A 15,005-nucleotide genomic window follows, 5' to 3' on the forward strand; every position below is an offset into this window, starting at 1 on the left:
CTAAACACCTTCACCCTGCAATTTGTTCCTTTTATTTTAACTTCCTTGCTTTTCCTTTAACCACTGAGTGTGACAGATTTTTGCTGTTATTGAACTGTTATTTATTTGATTATATCTCTTTTTTTCAGAATCCTCAGAGGAAGAAGATGCCCCATCGTTTGCCCCATCCAGTTCTGTTGAGGGCAATAACACAGACTCAGAGTTTGAGAAGGGCCTGAAGCTGATAGGGAAGAAAGAGCTGGATCAGCCCCTATCCACAACAACTACCCCCGTCAAGGACGAGTATGAGTTTGACGAGGATGATGAGGAAGAGCGCGTCCCTCCGGTGGACGACAAGCACTTGCTCAAGAAAGAGTTCCGCAAGGAGTCTCCCAGTATCACTAAGGCTAGTGGCTTAATTTCAATACCGAAGGGGGAGGTGGTCAAAACCTATTCCAAAAGCAACTCGCTCACACCAAAGAAGACTGTTAGACGGATTCTCTCTGACAGCTCAGACGAGGATGATGAGACGTTGTGTTTCACACCTATGCCCACACCACGGCAACCAGCGCCACCTACCAATACCAAGGCCCGGGACTCTGCTACACTGAGCTCGAAGCAGCAGAAAGAGAAAACTAAAGTGAAGAAGAAGAGGAAGAAGGAGACAAAAAATAATGTCAGTAAGGAGGTCAGATTTGGTAAAGTCAATGACAAATTCTGCACTTCTGACTCTGATTGTGGGGACATAGGGAGTGAGGATGATAAAGGCTCTATGAAGAGCTCGAACTGTATAAAGGACTCCACAATGAGCCTAAAAGAATCCTCTGCGTTCAGTACTCACTCTGCATCCTCTTCCTCCTCTTCTCATGGAAGCATGAGCTCTCAGAAACTGACACCCTCGCTGACGGAGCATAACCCAAAGCAGTGGAGGACAGACGGCTGGAAGACTGTGTCATCTCCTGTATGGTCAGATGTTAGCTCCCTCTCTGACTCTGTTAGAACAAGGCTTTCCAGTGAGTCGGACTACTCCTCTGCCGACTCGAGTGTCGAGTCAGTGAAACAGGTGAAAAAGAAAGCACAGGAAAACAGAAAGAAAAACAATGTGCACACCAATGCACTAGACAAAAAGAACTCTGACTTTCACAAGAACTCCAACACAGACAGTACGGTCTCCAAAATGGATAAAGATGGCAAAGTGTTGAAAAAGCATAAAGTAAAACACAAGCACAAAAACAAAGAGAAAGAAAAGGCTCCCAGTTTAGTGCTCAATCAAGACATGAACGAGAAATTTGTTAAAAGCTTCTCATTTGATTTTGATGATTCAAGGCAAAAGTCACTCCTTGTTGAGGCTGAGTCCCCAGCTGAAAGCAAGGTCAAGCTGTCTAAACATGAAAAAGAGCATTTGAAAAAGGAGGACAGGTTGTCGAAGGGCAAGTCTGAGGACAGAGACTGGTCTTCTGGAAAAGAAGTTCAAAGAACTGCTAAGGAGGAGAAATCCAAGAAAACAAAAGAGTCCACCAAGGAGAAGCCTAGCAAGGAGGAGAGGGAAAAGCCCTTGAAAACTGAAAAAGAAAAGAGCCTCAAGGAAAAAGAGAAGCCCAAGGAGGAGAAACAACAAAAGATTCATAAAGAGGAGAAGAAGAAAAAGTCAAAGGACAAGTCATCTAAACCAGACAGGAAGAGCAGTGAGCAAAAAGAAGAAAAACATATTAAGGTGGATAAGGAGAAAAATGCCAGGGAGGAGAAGGAAAAATCGAAGAAAGAAAAGGTTCAAAAGGAAGAGCCTGATTATGAAGTCTATGATGTCAGTAACCGTTTCTTAAACCTGGAAGACACCAAGCTCAGTGCCTCAGACGACCACCATGACCGATGGGCATCAGACCTTTCCTCTGACTGCGACCTATTTGGAGATGACAGCTGGGATGCTCCTCCTGTGAAGGACTACAAAGAATATAAAGCAAACAACACTGTAAAGCTGATCGTTGAGACTGAAAAAATAGAGAGCAGAGACCGGAGGAAGGAAAACAAAATCAAAGACAAGAAATTAGATCATAATGACAAACGGTCAGAGAAAGAGCCTACCTCCAAGAAGAAAGAGAAAGACTCTTCAGAAAAGATTTGTGACAAGAAAAAGGATTTGACCGAAAAACAGAAACTCAACTCCAGCCACTCTGTAGAAAAGGAGAAGAAGCGAAAGGAATCTGCAGATACTGTCAAAGAGAAGAAAGAGAAGGACTCCATGGACAGCAGTAGAGACCGAAAAGATTCCTATGAGTTCACTAAAGAAAGAAAGGACTTGAAAATCAAACAGGAGTCCATAAGAGACGATTATGGGAATGATGCCTTCAAAGAAATTGAAACTGTCAGCAAACCATGTGAAATTAGAGAGAGGAACCACTCTGGAAAAGAGAAGGAGAGAAAGGGAGATGGGGTGGAAAAGAGAGAAAAGACTAAAGCTGACAAACACAAGGAAAAGCCTAAAGACCGATCCATAGAACAGGATAAGGAGAAGCCTGACAAGACAGCAACTGAGAAGCCTTTGAAGGAAAAAGACACAGATAGAGGCTCTAAAGACAAGAAGGAGGGAGCTAAAGACAAACACAAAGACACACACAGTAAAGACAAGGACAGGAAGATGTCTTCAGAACAAACTAAGGACAAGAAAGAAAAGGCTTCACAGGACAAGCATGCTGACAGGGATAAAGATGTCGTTGAGGTGAAGAAGGAGGAGAGAAAACCTGAGAAAGTAAAACCTGAGAAAACATGGTACAAGATCGCAGACATTTTCACAGATGAAAGTGAGGATGAAGAAGACAATTACAACGGGGGTGTGGCCAAGTTAAGTGATTCCCTTGGGTTGTCAGATTCTCACAGGAAAGACTCCACACCTGACAGGGATGAGCTTGATCACTTCCAAACGGAAAAACCCAGAAAATATTCTGCTGAGGCCAAACACACAACAGAAAAACCGAAAGAAAAAGACCACAAGAAAAAAGACAAGACCACATTTGATATGGGGAAAGAGAGGAAGGGCTCCTTAGAGAAACACAACAAAGATAAGAAAGAAAAGGATTCTGTTGATGTGAAACACAAGGAACGCAAAGACAGAATGTCTGTGGACTCAAACCAAGAGAAGAAAAACAAGCAGAAGCTGTTGGACAAGAGGGAAGCTAGTGAGGAAAAGACCAAGAGTAAATATAAAGACAAGCAAGATCATGTTAACGACAGAAAGCCCTCAAAGGGGAGTGGGGAAAATGAAAAGTCGCTCTTGGAGAAGCTGGAGGAAGAGGCCATGAATGACTACAAGGATGACTCCAATGACAAGAACAGTGAGTTATCCTCAGACAGCTTCACTGATCAGGGTCATGAGCCAGTGCTCAGCAGCTACTATGATTCCTCCAACATCAGCCTGCCAGACATTACTGATGAGAGACGAGACTCACTCTCCATATCTAATCCTCAAGACAAGTTCAGAGAGAAAGAGAGGCACCGGCATTCATCTTCATCATCCTCCAAAAAGAGTCATGACAAGGAGAAGGACAAAGTCAAGAAGGAAAAGGGGGATAAACAAGACAAGATAGAGGAAATAAGAGAATCCTATGGACGCAGAGAAAGTCTTCCCTTTGAGAAGGAGCCTATGCCATTAGAAGCGGACCCTTACACATTTCCATTTGGGTCTAAGGGTGATAAAGATGATTTTGATAAGACATTGGAGTTTGAAAAGGAGATGTCTAAAAAAGCTGACAAAGACAAATTGAGTACTGTCATCAGTGATAAGATCAAGGACAAAAAGAAAAAAGAGAAACATAAGGAGAAAGTCAAAGAGGAGAAACACAAGTACACAGATGGCTTTGGATCACTTAAACACTCCAAGGAGGATATCAAATCTGGATTGAAAGAGAGTCCTCAAATTACCAATTTGAAGGAAAGATCAAAGGAAGACTGTCCCAAATTTGATGTGAAAAAAGAAAGAAACCGAGACTCCTTGGACAAAGACAGTAGGGCAGACCATGTTAAGTCCAAGGCTAAGGAAGAAAATGAAAAAGTAATTCAATCAAAAGACACAGCTCGCAAAGACAACCGCCCACGTTCAAAGCTTCTGGTTGATGGAGATCTCAGACTAACCAGCTTTGGGCAAATGTTAGGTTTAAAAGACCAGGAGATTGAAGAACGCCATAAGAAGCATAAGGAGAGGATGAAGCAGATGGAGAAACTAAGACACAGATCAGGGGATCCCAAACTTAGGGATAAAACGAAGTCCACTGAGGAAATAAAGAAAAATCGCAATGAACTATCATCAAAAAAATCAAATAGTTTAGAATCTGCATTGAAAGAGAAGAAGCTCAAAGATGTTTGTCTCCCAGCCCAAATTATGTCCCCGGAAAGAAAGATACAACCCATTGACACTCAAAATTCAAAGGACTGGCTTGCAGGCCATCAGATGAAGGAAAATCTCCCTGCCTCACCTAGGCAAGATCTGAATAGGCCAACGGGTGCTCCCACCCCCACATCTGTAATCTCTTGTCCCAGCTATGAGGAAATCATGCAGACGCCACGGACTCCATCCTGCAGTGCAGAGGACTACCCTGATATAATGTTTGATGGGTTAGATTGTCAGAACTCATCAGCCATGGCCATGTCTATGAATGCCTGCTCCCCATCCTTCTTTGACAGGTACTCCAACTCATCACACACCTTCCAAGAGGGGACTTGTTTAACTCCGGCTAAGAATCTCCAGTTGCCCCTTGTCAGTCGATCGGCTTCATCTGATGTTAGAAGACCCCTGGAAGATGAGTTCAAAGCTGAAGATGGCACGTTTCTGCAACACATTTTGCCTGACACCTCGGAGTTTGACTTGGCAGCCTCCCAGCCTCTAGAAGACAAGGCAGCATCAGTGGAGAGACTTGAATGCCTGTCTCCTCCTTACTTCTCACCTGTTAGAATGCTGTCTCCCGGGCTGGAACTTGCCCAGCCTGCACCAGACGGGGCCACCACAGTAATGGCTGGCACAGAGACCAGTGAACACCTGCCTGAGAGTGTCTACAATAACTTCCTGGTGAAGCCCTCAACGCCAGTCCACAGACCTGACCCCCAGGAGCCGTGTCTGGACATTGCTGCTCCACCCACCCCTGCACCTGCTGCTCTTCCTCTCCTGGATATTGATGACCTTTCTGAGCCTCTTCAAAGTGAGCCCAGTCTTGTTCCCTCTGACCCAGTCAGTGGCAGTGAGTTTCTGCCCCCTGTCGTTGAGGAAAAGGATGAGGACGAAGAAGAGGACTACGAAGAAGAGGAGGAGGAGGAGGAGGAGGAAGAAGAAGAAGTGGAGGAGGAGGACGAGGAGGAAGGGGATCTTGAAGTACCAACATATGCTGATCATCATGCTGCTGAGGAGACTGAGCAGACAAGGGACGTCTGCTCATTCTCTCCTCCAAGGGTTGAAGAGCCTTTGAGGAAGAGCTGGGCTGAATCTCCAGACAGAAGAGTTACAGAGGTGCATCAGTTGACTCCCCCACATCCACCACCCAACTTGGTGGAGAACTCCAGTGATCATACCATCAGCTGGAACTCTGAAATGCTCTTGAAATCTCCTCAAAGGACTTATGGGGAAATAGAGGCAGCTGTCTCCAAGATAACCAGCCCCTTCTCTCATTCAGACAGTGATTTGCAGCACATTACTGCCATACCTGGCCATCCATCAGTGACCCCTCCATATGCTTCTTACAGGTCCTATGTACCTGATACTGACTTTGACGAGCAAAAAGAGGCTGTGGAGGACATTCCAATTTCTCCAGCAAGACCTGAAATGACACCCATGGAATTGGAACCAAACTACTTGACAACCACCTCATCCTCCACAAGGTTAGAGTGTTTCTTCACAGACTGCAAGCCAAACTTGGAGGATAATCACCAGATGGACTCAGAGCTTTCTTGTGCAGTACAAGACAGCAGACAAAACTCCCATGGCTTTACTTCTGAGAGCCATATGCCTCTAGCAGTAAGCCACGAGCCAGTGGTGCCCTGGACAGACCCATTCTCAGCTACAGTGGATGAACTGGATGATCTTGGCCCTTTCTCTCTACCTGACCTCCCTTCCCTCTCCCTCCCGACCTCCCTACCAGACAAGGAGATGCCAGAGCTTGACGTCAGAGATGCAGAGCCAGCCGACCACAAGCATCCACCTACTCAAATAAGGCCTCCTGCTATTGAAACAATAGAGGACGAAGAGCTTATGGAGGTTGACCTGCCTATCCTGGCCAAACCCCTATGCCCTCCCACGGTCCTACCACTCAATGATTCTTTGCAGGATTTGGTTGTGCCCTCACCAAAACACAATTTCCAACCAGAATTTGAGTCAGAGCCTCAGAATGTCCCTGAAATTAACTTTGTGAAACCACAGGTCTTCGAAAACAGAGACACATATGAAGAGACTGATGAGAGCGATGGAAACATGATGTTCTCAGCTGTTGATACAAACAATACTCAGCATCACAGGCAGATGTCACTGACAGAGTCTTTATCAGTTGTAATTACTCCATGTATGGACTCCTTGACAACTGTTAAACCAGAACAAAGTGGGCAGATATCAGATTCCTTTGTTGGGCCAACTTGCAGTCCAGTCCCCTCAGTTCCTCTGCCAGTTGCTGTCACAATTTCTGGCACAGTCCATGTTTCGGAGGCTCTTGAGACAACATCTAAGCTCACGGTCACTCTGACAACATTGCCAACTGACCTTCCCAAGAAGGTGGAGGAGATCCCACAGAGGATGACTAGAAATAGGGCCCAGATGCTGGCAAAACAGGAGAATACCACCACCAACACAAAAAAGCAGAGTAGTAGAGTAGTAGCAGAGAGTACGACCACCACCACTATACCTGATAGCGTGATGCCTCCATCTGTCCCTACCCCTGTCACCACGAGCATGGCTGTAACCACAACCACAACCACCCCTATCCCCACCCCCACCTTTGTCCCCTTTGTTGTTCTGGAGAAAGAAAAGGAGGCTGTCACCACCATCTCCACCACACCAACCATTATCCCGGCTCCCCTGCCTCCTACTGTAGTGGTCAGCAAAACTAAAGGTCGGCCGGTGGAGGAAGAGGAATCCCAGACGCAGCATCCACGCAAGAGGAAGTTCCCGAAACCGCAGGTTCAGCTGGTCAACACAGCCATGCAGCAGACCAGGGAGATGATTCAACAGACGCTGGCTGTCATTGTCAACGCCATCAAACTGGATGACATAGAACCCTACCACAGTGACCGCTCCAACCCTTACTTCGAATACCTGCAGATACGGAAAAAAATTGAGGAGAAGAGAAAGATATTGTGCTACATCACACCACAGGCCCCTCAGTGCTACGCTGAGTATGTGACCTACACAGGCTCCTACCTGCTGGATGGCAAGCCTCTCAGCAAGCTGCACATCCCAGTGGTGAGTACCTCCCTTCCCCTCCAAATGTTCACACATCTGTTGATTCATTGATTTTATTTCATTACAATGATAAACATGAAGTAACTGCATTCTGTAACCTATTATAACCGCACAGCACATTTACAACAAAAGTTGTAACTTTGTTGCAATGGAAAGATTAGTTGCATCATAACCTCAAATAATTATTGCCCTGGTTTCTCAGATTGCTCCACCTCCATCGTTATCGGAGCCCCTGAAGGAGCTCTTCAGACAGCAGGAGGCAGTGAGGGGGAAGCTGAGACTGCAGCACAGCATAGAGAGGGTAAGAACCAGGGCTCACTGTACCCTCCCAAATATCTATCCATCTCACTTCTGAAGTCTCACTGAGAAGGAGTACTTTGAACGATCCTTTGATGAATGTTCAAAGCTGCTATGTAAAAGCAATATGCATTTCTCCAACCAAGCAATCTTTTCTGAAGTAAAGTTGAAATTCCAGTCTGTCACCCCTCTCTCCAATCTTATTGTATTGACTTTCTATATCTCTCCTTCCAGGAAAAGCTTATTGTCTCGTGTGAGCAAGAAGTACTGCGGGTCCATTGCAGAGCGGCAAGGACGATAGCCAATCAGGCCGTCCCATTCAGTGCCTGCACTATGTTACTGGACTCTGAGGTGTACAACATGCCAACAGAGAGTCAGGTGCGTCTGTGGGTGGTAAAAAAGGTGGGCAAAAAGTTGACAGATAGGGCCATTGACATGGGATTTGTTTAGTCAGCTCTTCCAATTACTCTTAATATTTTATATACATAAAAATAAAATTTGACATGCTTTAACTCTTGTCATCTTTAACTCAGGGTGATGAGAACAAGTCAGTGAGAGATCGCTTCAACGCCCGCCAGTTCATTTCCTGGATCCAGGATGTGGATGACAAATATGACCGCATGAAGGTAACGATATGACTGTACTTCATCTTTTATGGCACATTTGCTATGTGGTTGATATGCAGGGTATCTGTGTATGGCAGTTGTATTTCTGCCAGGTCTTAATGGCCTCTCTCGCTCTTCTCTTCTCAGACGTGTCTGTTAATGCGGCAGCAGCATGAGGCAGCTGCCCTGAACGCAGTGCAGAGGATGGAGTGGCAACTGAAAGTGCAGGAGCTGGACCCTGCTGTACACAAGTCTCTGTGCGTCAACGAGGTCCCCTCCTTCTACGTGCCAATGGTTGACGTCAACGATGACTTTGTGCTGTTGCCCGCGTGACAGAAACATGCACTCGTTCACAGAGTGAGAGGTCAAATATCATCACTTTTCAAACAGACATCAAACAGAACGTATGGTAAGGGCTAGCCGGTTTGAAGAGGACTAAAACCTATATATTATATAGAAAAAAAGTAAAAGAAAAAAAAACGTGCTAATGATTCCCTTCCATGAGAGGAAGAAGCATCTTTTTACCGGGGAAAAAACACAACTTGCACTTTCATCCCTCAAGTTTTTATGCTTTTGTTCAGAATATAAAAAGCAAAACGGCTTTGCTTTGAAGCACCCAACACCACCTCCCTTTTAGGTGATGTTGGGACCGAGAATAGGGGAGAAGATATAGAAATATTTTTCTGCATTTATTGGTCCCCGTAAATGAAACAACAAAGGAACGCCGGAGAGGAGCCCTCCCACCATTCTGGATCATCTCCTGGTGGATGGGAATGAGGCACCACAGTGGACACAGAGCTCCAGGTGAGCCTTGAAGAGGAGAAAGCAGCACATGGCCAGAAGGGCATGCATGCGCTATGCGGTGGTGCAACATGTGGCATCTGCAGGACCTCCAGCCTCTCCCTGTTGAACGGACAGGAGAGTCTGTGTGGACGCTGTCTCTCTCTGGTCGGGACCATAAGGCCACACTCAGTCAGAGAGCCTCAGTCCCCTCTGTCCACAGCCCTCCACCACACCCGGTAGAACCAGCAACCTGCCCCGGAGCAGAGCAGAGTACAGCCAAGGGTCCATAGAGTGTGTCAGGGGTTTAATGCCGGGCAAGAGACGGCATCTTCAGCCTCATGGCCTGGGCAGAGCTTGGGGATGAACCGGAGCATCCCCACCAGAGTCTGGTCACCTGGCTCTGCATGCAGGAAGAACCAGCCTCTAACACTCTGCCAAGCTAGGTAGAACACACACACCTGTTCACCTGCAACTATGACTGCAAATGGAAAAACAGGACAAAAGAATAATACAAGAATGTTGCGATTCAAAGATTCAAGACTAAACAGATGGTGGTTTAGAGGAGAATATTCTTCTTTTTGTCGATTTCTTTACTTGGGCATTTAATTGTTTCTGAGGAAGTGACTTGAAACACTACAGAGCCAATATTAGTTTAATGGAAAAAAAGAAAACTGAAAAAAAATTGTATTCCGTAAATTATGTACAGTTTTTATATTCGTTAACCAATGTATTCTTGCTGCCTTCTAGATAATTTATTTTGCCACACATTACTGCACAGTTGTAAATAACTTATGTACTGTAACATCACTCAGTTAAGTGTAAAAAAAATAAATGAATAAAAATTATCTTTGTATGTACAGTTCACTTTCGGGCAGCACTTTCCCCTTCATACCCATGGGCCAAAATGTGTACACGTTGTCAGTATTTTAAAGACTCCAGTGCACAGTTGTAATGTTCCCATCTATAGATTTTGTCCAGGGCTGGTCAAAATGAGTTACCTGGGTTGGAATCACCACAACATAAATAGGTAGTACAAAACCCCACCGTAATGGCCAAAATAAGGGCCACAAATATAGTCCTCAGATGTAGCAAAATGGTTATTGAATTATTTAAAGAATAGAATAGTTATATTAGTCATTGCTTTATTACACAATTATATCAGAAAAAAAAACATTGAAACCAAGAAAATGCCTTTTTACAGTGAATATTTTTTATTTACTCCGTGTTGGGCAAGTCAAACAAGGGTCCATCTGGATTGGTCAAGAAAGAAATGCCACTAACAAGCAAAACCATCACATTCATTTATAATTCTGGATGGGATTTTCTTTTTGTCATTTTTTCTTTAATCTACCCATTAATTGTACTTTAATTGTACTTTAATTGTATGTGTGGGTCTTTAAGAATAATATTCATCATGATGTTGGAGAATTTCCAGGACACAAGATTAGGGATCTGATAGCCAGCTCAATATTTTAAATCCTTAACTTCCCTTTTTGAAAGTCACTGTCATAAGCATCACTGTTTTTCAGGCCACATCAGATTGACATGAATTTTGCTGATTTCTTCTGTATACCACCTAAAACTACTAAACTAAAGAAATGTTTAGAATCTTAATTTTTAGCAAAGCTGTTTATCCACAAGATACAGGCCACATTCCATATTGGTTTAAAAAATGTATCCTTGCTTTAATTATGGAATGTGTTAGCTTCCAAACTCCCTGGGTCCATACTTGCGAATATTATAATTTTTTTAAGTCTTTTTTTTTTTTCTTCGTCTCAAAATGCACATCAGCCAATTCAAATTGTTGACGTAGTTGCATGTGATAAAATGCTACATGTTAGCTGTTCCCATTACATAGCCTGACACATTTAGCCCTATGCTAACCTGACCCGAAGGCAGTGATTGTCAGGTTACAAATTCTGCATCAGCCAATTTCAAATCTTGACGTAGATGGACGTAATAGAACACTTTTCCATGAGAGCATCCTTAACAGAAGTCAACTGGCACCATCTGCTAATCAAAGTTACAAAAACACACTTAAAATTTCAACTGGACCAATAGCTCAGTGTAGCGAGCCTGGCTCCTGGTCATTTTTTGACCATTTGCGGCTCTCTTCTCAGAATGGTGCTTGTTGAACCTCTAAATATCTAAGCATATGGAAGGGGGGGAGGTGGGGTTCTCCTAAGCTAACATATGGAATTGTTTTAAGATGGTCATACCATGGATCATTTAGCTATTTGATTTAGAATTTTAGGACCCATGTAAGTATGGAAAAAAAAATATGAAAACAATATTTGATAAAATATTGAGTTTGGGCTTTACTACTATAGCCCATAGAAACAAATTGAATAACACATTCATAAATGGATAAACAGACAGTTAAAAAAAAAAAATCATAAGGAATAAGGTTTTGAAGTGTCTGACCTATATCTAGGAGATCAGGAAATATGTGTATCTTTTTTGGACACATATTTAACCCCTTTTTTTTGGCACAAAACTAACTCCATACTTCCATTCATTTTTTAAAAACTGGTACCTGGTTACCATCAGACGAGTCCCGGGACAGTTGTGGGGGTCTTAGAGCAAAACAAAAACCCCATCGTGTTCTTGATAGTCTCATCTTTCCATAGAGTGGTCATATTAGTTAGTAGGCCAACCGTTCGGACGCTATAGACATTTTCGTGAGAAGACCGATTTTCAAAAAGTCTCCTGGTCTGACAAACAGCGCTGTAGCTCTGCCACTTTCCACCGCAGATGCGGAAGGCCGACATGGGTGGATGCAGTGGATTGAGATGCATCCCATGCAAAAAAACATATCTCTAGCTTAAACTAACAGATTTGTATGGGTATTTTTTTATGTTAATTAGATTGACACACAGGTATGTCAATAGACTTAAGGAATTTGATAAAGTTTAGATCAAAGCTGAATTAATGTCTCGCAAGATTACTTAATGGTTCATTATTATTCTACATACCGAATATAATACCATAGTATAACGTTACTGTTAGACCAAAAACACCACTTATTTTCTTATGTAGGCAACAACATTTTATATGCATTGTAAGAATCATCCACCTCGTCACAAATTAGTTATTTGAATCGAGCTTTGTGGACCACTAAAGTTTTTTCCTTAAAGGGGCAGTGCAGTCAAAAACAATTTTCCTGTGTTTTGTATATATTTCCAATCTGAGGTTGGAATAATACAGAAATTATGATAATTATGATAGTGCACTTTTAGTGTAAGGGCTGTTTTGAAATTTCAGCTTGTTTGGCTGGGTGGGTTTTTTGGACTGCCTGGTGACATCATCAGGCAGTATAAGTTTAATAGACCAATAACAAAGAGAGTTTGCCCTTCTCTCTGCCAATAAGTTCGTTTTCAGGTTACACAACCCTCCCATTAGGTTCCTCCAATTATACCCCTCTCTCAGACCACTCCCAGACAGAAGCAATTTTATTTTAGAAGTTACTGTATTTTTGACCATTTTAATTTAAAACAATCACAGTAAGGTACTTAATTGTTACCCAGATATTGAGATAGAAATGGCTGCATTGGACCTTTGGCCTTGGCGGCATATGACTCCTCGCAGCGACAGTAGTAGGGGTACATGACAGCTATTTGACAAGACCATAAGGCTCTTTGACTTCTTTTAACGATGTACGATAAACTTAATTGACTTTTTATCTTTTCCTGTAAAGGCACATGGATGTGTGTGAAACGGATAAGCAAAAACGTGTGAATTTGTCATATAGCGAAAACATGCCCTTTGAATTGTGTCTAACATTAGTAGCAGCATAGTCAAGGATGCATCATGCAATATTGGGACGCTATACTTTACAGACCAAGTGGAAAAAATGTAAACCTTGAATTTGGAGGCTTAAAATATCCCCCTGGTGGCCAAGCTGACCTACTTTAAGAAATGCCATTGGTTGGTGGATATAAAGTCTTTGATAGGCTGATGCGGATAATCATTGCCACCTGGTCAGGTTAGCATAGGGCTAAATGTGCCAGGTTATGTAATGGGAACAGCTAACATGTAGCGTTGTTTCACATGCAACTACGTCAGCGACATGCAAATACTCAAACTTTTTCAAATGTTCAAGTATGGACCCTCTCTATCTCATTTTGTACAGTAGTGGAGATAAGTTTACAGTATGAGGTGCTGCTCTTCGAATACTCAAAGGGTGGAGCCAAAGTAAAGATCATACTCCTCTGCGTAACATGGGTAAATTGCCTCTTTGATTTAAAATAACTAGATTTGACTTATATGCGCATGACTGTTAACTTTTTAAAATTGGCCTTTTAATCAAATTCCTTTTTTGTTAAATTCAGAAATCCCTTCTATGACCAATCACCCTAAAAGCGAGTTACATTAGTTTATTCAGAACAATTTAGTGGACAGAGATATTTAACAGGCAGGTAGTTTGTTTCACTTTAGCTTCTCAAGTGTACCAAGTGTATGTATTTGTCAGGGGTTTCTGGAAGTTTTGATGTTTGGTTTGATAGGCCATCATCATACTGTGCTATATTGTGTTGTTTACCAATCTAAGAGTAAGGCCGAGATAGACAATTATTCAACTTTGACCTCCTCAATTTCATGAACCAAAAAGCAGACACAGACAACTTAGTTAACTCATACACAAAGGGGTGAAGAATGGTGCAAAAGTGATGCTTAAGGATGTTTCTGTTTTTATCCAATTGGAATATTGATTTGTGAGTATTGATTGTTTCCTTATTTGTGGTGGGTCCTGATTTTAAAAACATTTTGAACATCCACATAGGGATGCCTGTCAGTCTGATCTGCGCATTCATCCTAATGGCAATATTAAGTGACATTTTGTGACGTTATGTACACACTCAACATAGCTGTGTATGATGTGTCTATTCAAGTGCAATGGGTGTTGCTACTCCAGTGTACAGGCAGTTCACTAGTTGTAGTCCTGGACATTTTGAAAGAGGAACATCTTAGTCACAAGGCAGTAAACGCATGAATAAATGTCATAGCACACAGGTAGTCAGGGTCATGTAGACTTCAGCAGTTTGATTGAAGCCCACAATTGTGTCTTTTTTTAATTTATTTTTTAGCTTTATTCCGGGGGGAGGGGGAGTTTTGTCAACAGAATCCTTGTGTTTTAGATCAGTGTATGTAGTGTTGGGTGTTGTCTTTTTGTCTTGGTTTTTTTCTTCTGTACGAAGCATAAAACACCAGTGGCATGTCAATCACTTCTTATGAGCAGAATGTATACCGTTACTATACCCCCGCACCCTCAATATTGTTTACAAGACATCAAGTGTGTTTCGGTTTCGTGTGTGTCTCACCTTAACGGTTTGAGCCCTGCCTTGATTTCTTTATTTGATCATTTATTGAACCACAAAGGCTTGAAATTGTGATGGCTAATTAGTGTCAAATCCAACCCCGGTATTCAAAGCCTGCAGCAAACAGTGCACAGAGCAATAGTTTTAACCATTCAAGTTGGTATTTTTCATTAGCATTTTTTGACATTTGGTTGATAAAGACAACATCCCCTGTAATTTTTGTCCAGACACCGGTGTCTCTTACACACGTCCAAATAGTCTTTCCAACACACACCAGTGAAGAATAATTTCTATAAGGACATTTAACAAACAGCCGTCTCATTCCCATCTCCACCCTACAGATTACCCTGTGATCTCATCAGTCTGCAACAAGTTACCTCTACAAGTTACACTCAATTCAAGTGTTCATTTAATATTTTGTTATTTTAACTGGACATACTGTTATTTTACATAATAGTCACAATTTCAAGCCTTTTTCTAGTTTTCTTTTTCTTCTTTATTAAACAAGACAGTAGCTAATTCTTTAGAATGGAAAAAGACTAATAAAGCATGGAGAACTACTCTTTAAATGGTGAGAAATAACCTATTTATTATCTT

At 42.5% G+C, this 15,005-nt stretch overlaps 1 protein-coding gene across 3 annotated transcripts in view; it reads left to right on the forward strand.

The window, feature by feature from the left end:
• Positions 1–11,324, forward strand: part of LOC121548315 (ankyrin repeat domain-containing protein 11) — a 124,596-nt gene extending 113,272 nt beyond the window's left edge. For 2 of the 3 annotated variants that reach the window (XM_045215929.1, XM_045215930.1), the window contains 5 exons: positions 129–7,408; positions 7,611–7,709; positions 7,940–8,107; positions 8,239–8,331; positions 8,458–11,324. In XM_045215929.1, coding sequence (XP_045071864.1) covers positions 129–7,408; positions 7,611–7,709; positions 7,940–8,107; positions 8,239–8,331; positions 8,458–8,643 — 7,826 coding nt within the window. In that variant the 3' untranslated portion in view covers positions 8,644–11,324. The remainder of the gene's footprint in view (positions 1–128; positions 7,409–7,610; positions 7,710–7,939; positions 8,108–8,238; positions 8,332–8,457) is intronic. The other variant, XM_045215931.1, reaches the window with a different exon arrangement.
• Positions 11,325–15,005: the final 3,681 nt, after the last annotated feature.

Source organism: Coregonus clupeaformis, unplaced genomic scaffold, assembly GCF_020615455.1.
Source record: "Coregonus clupeaformis isolate EN_2021a unplaced genomic scaffold, ASM2061545v1 scaf0558, whole genome shotgun sequence".
Taxonomy (NCBI): Eukaryota; Metazoa; Chordata; class Actinopteri; order Salmoniformes; family Salmonidae; genus Coregonus; species Coregonus clupeaformis.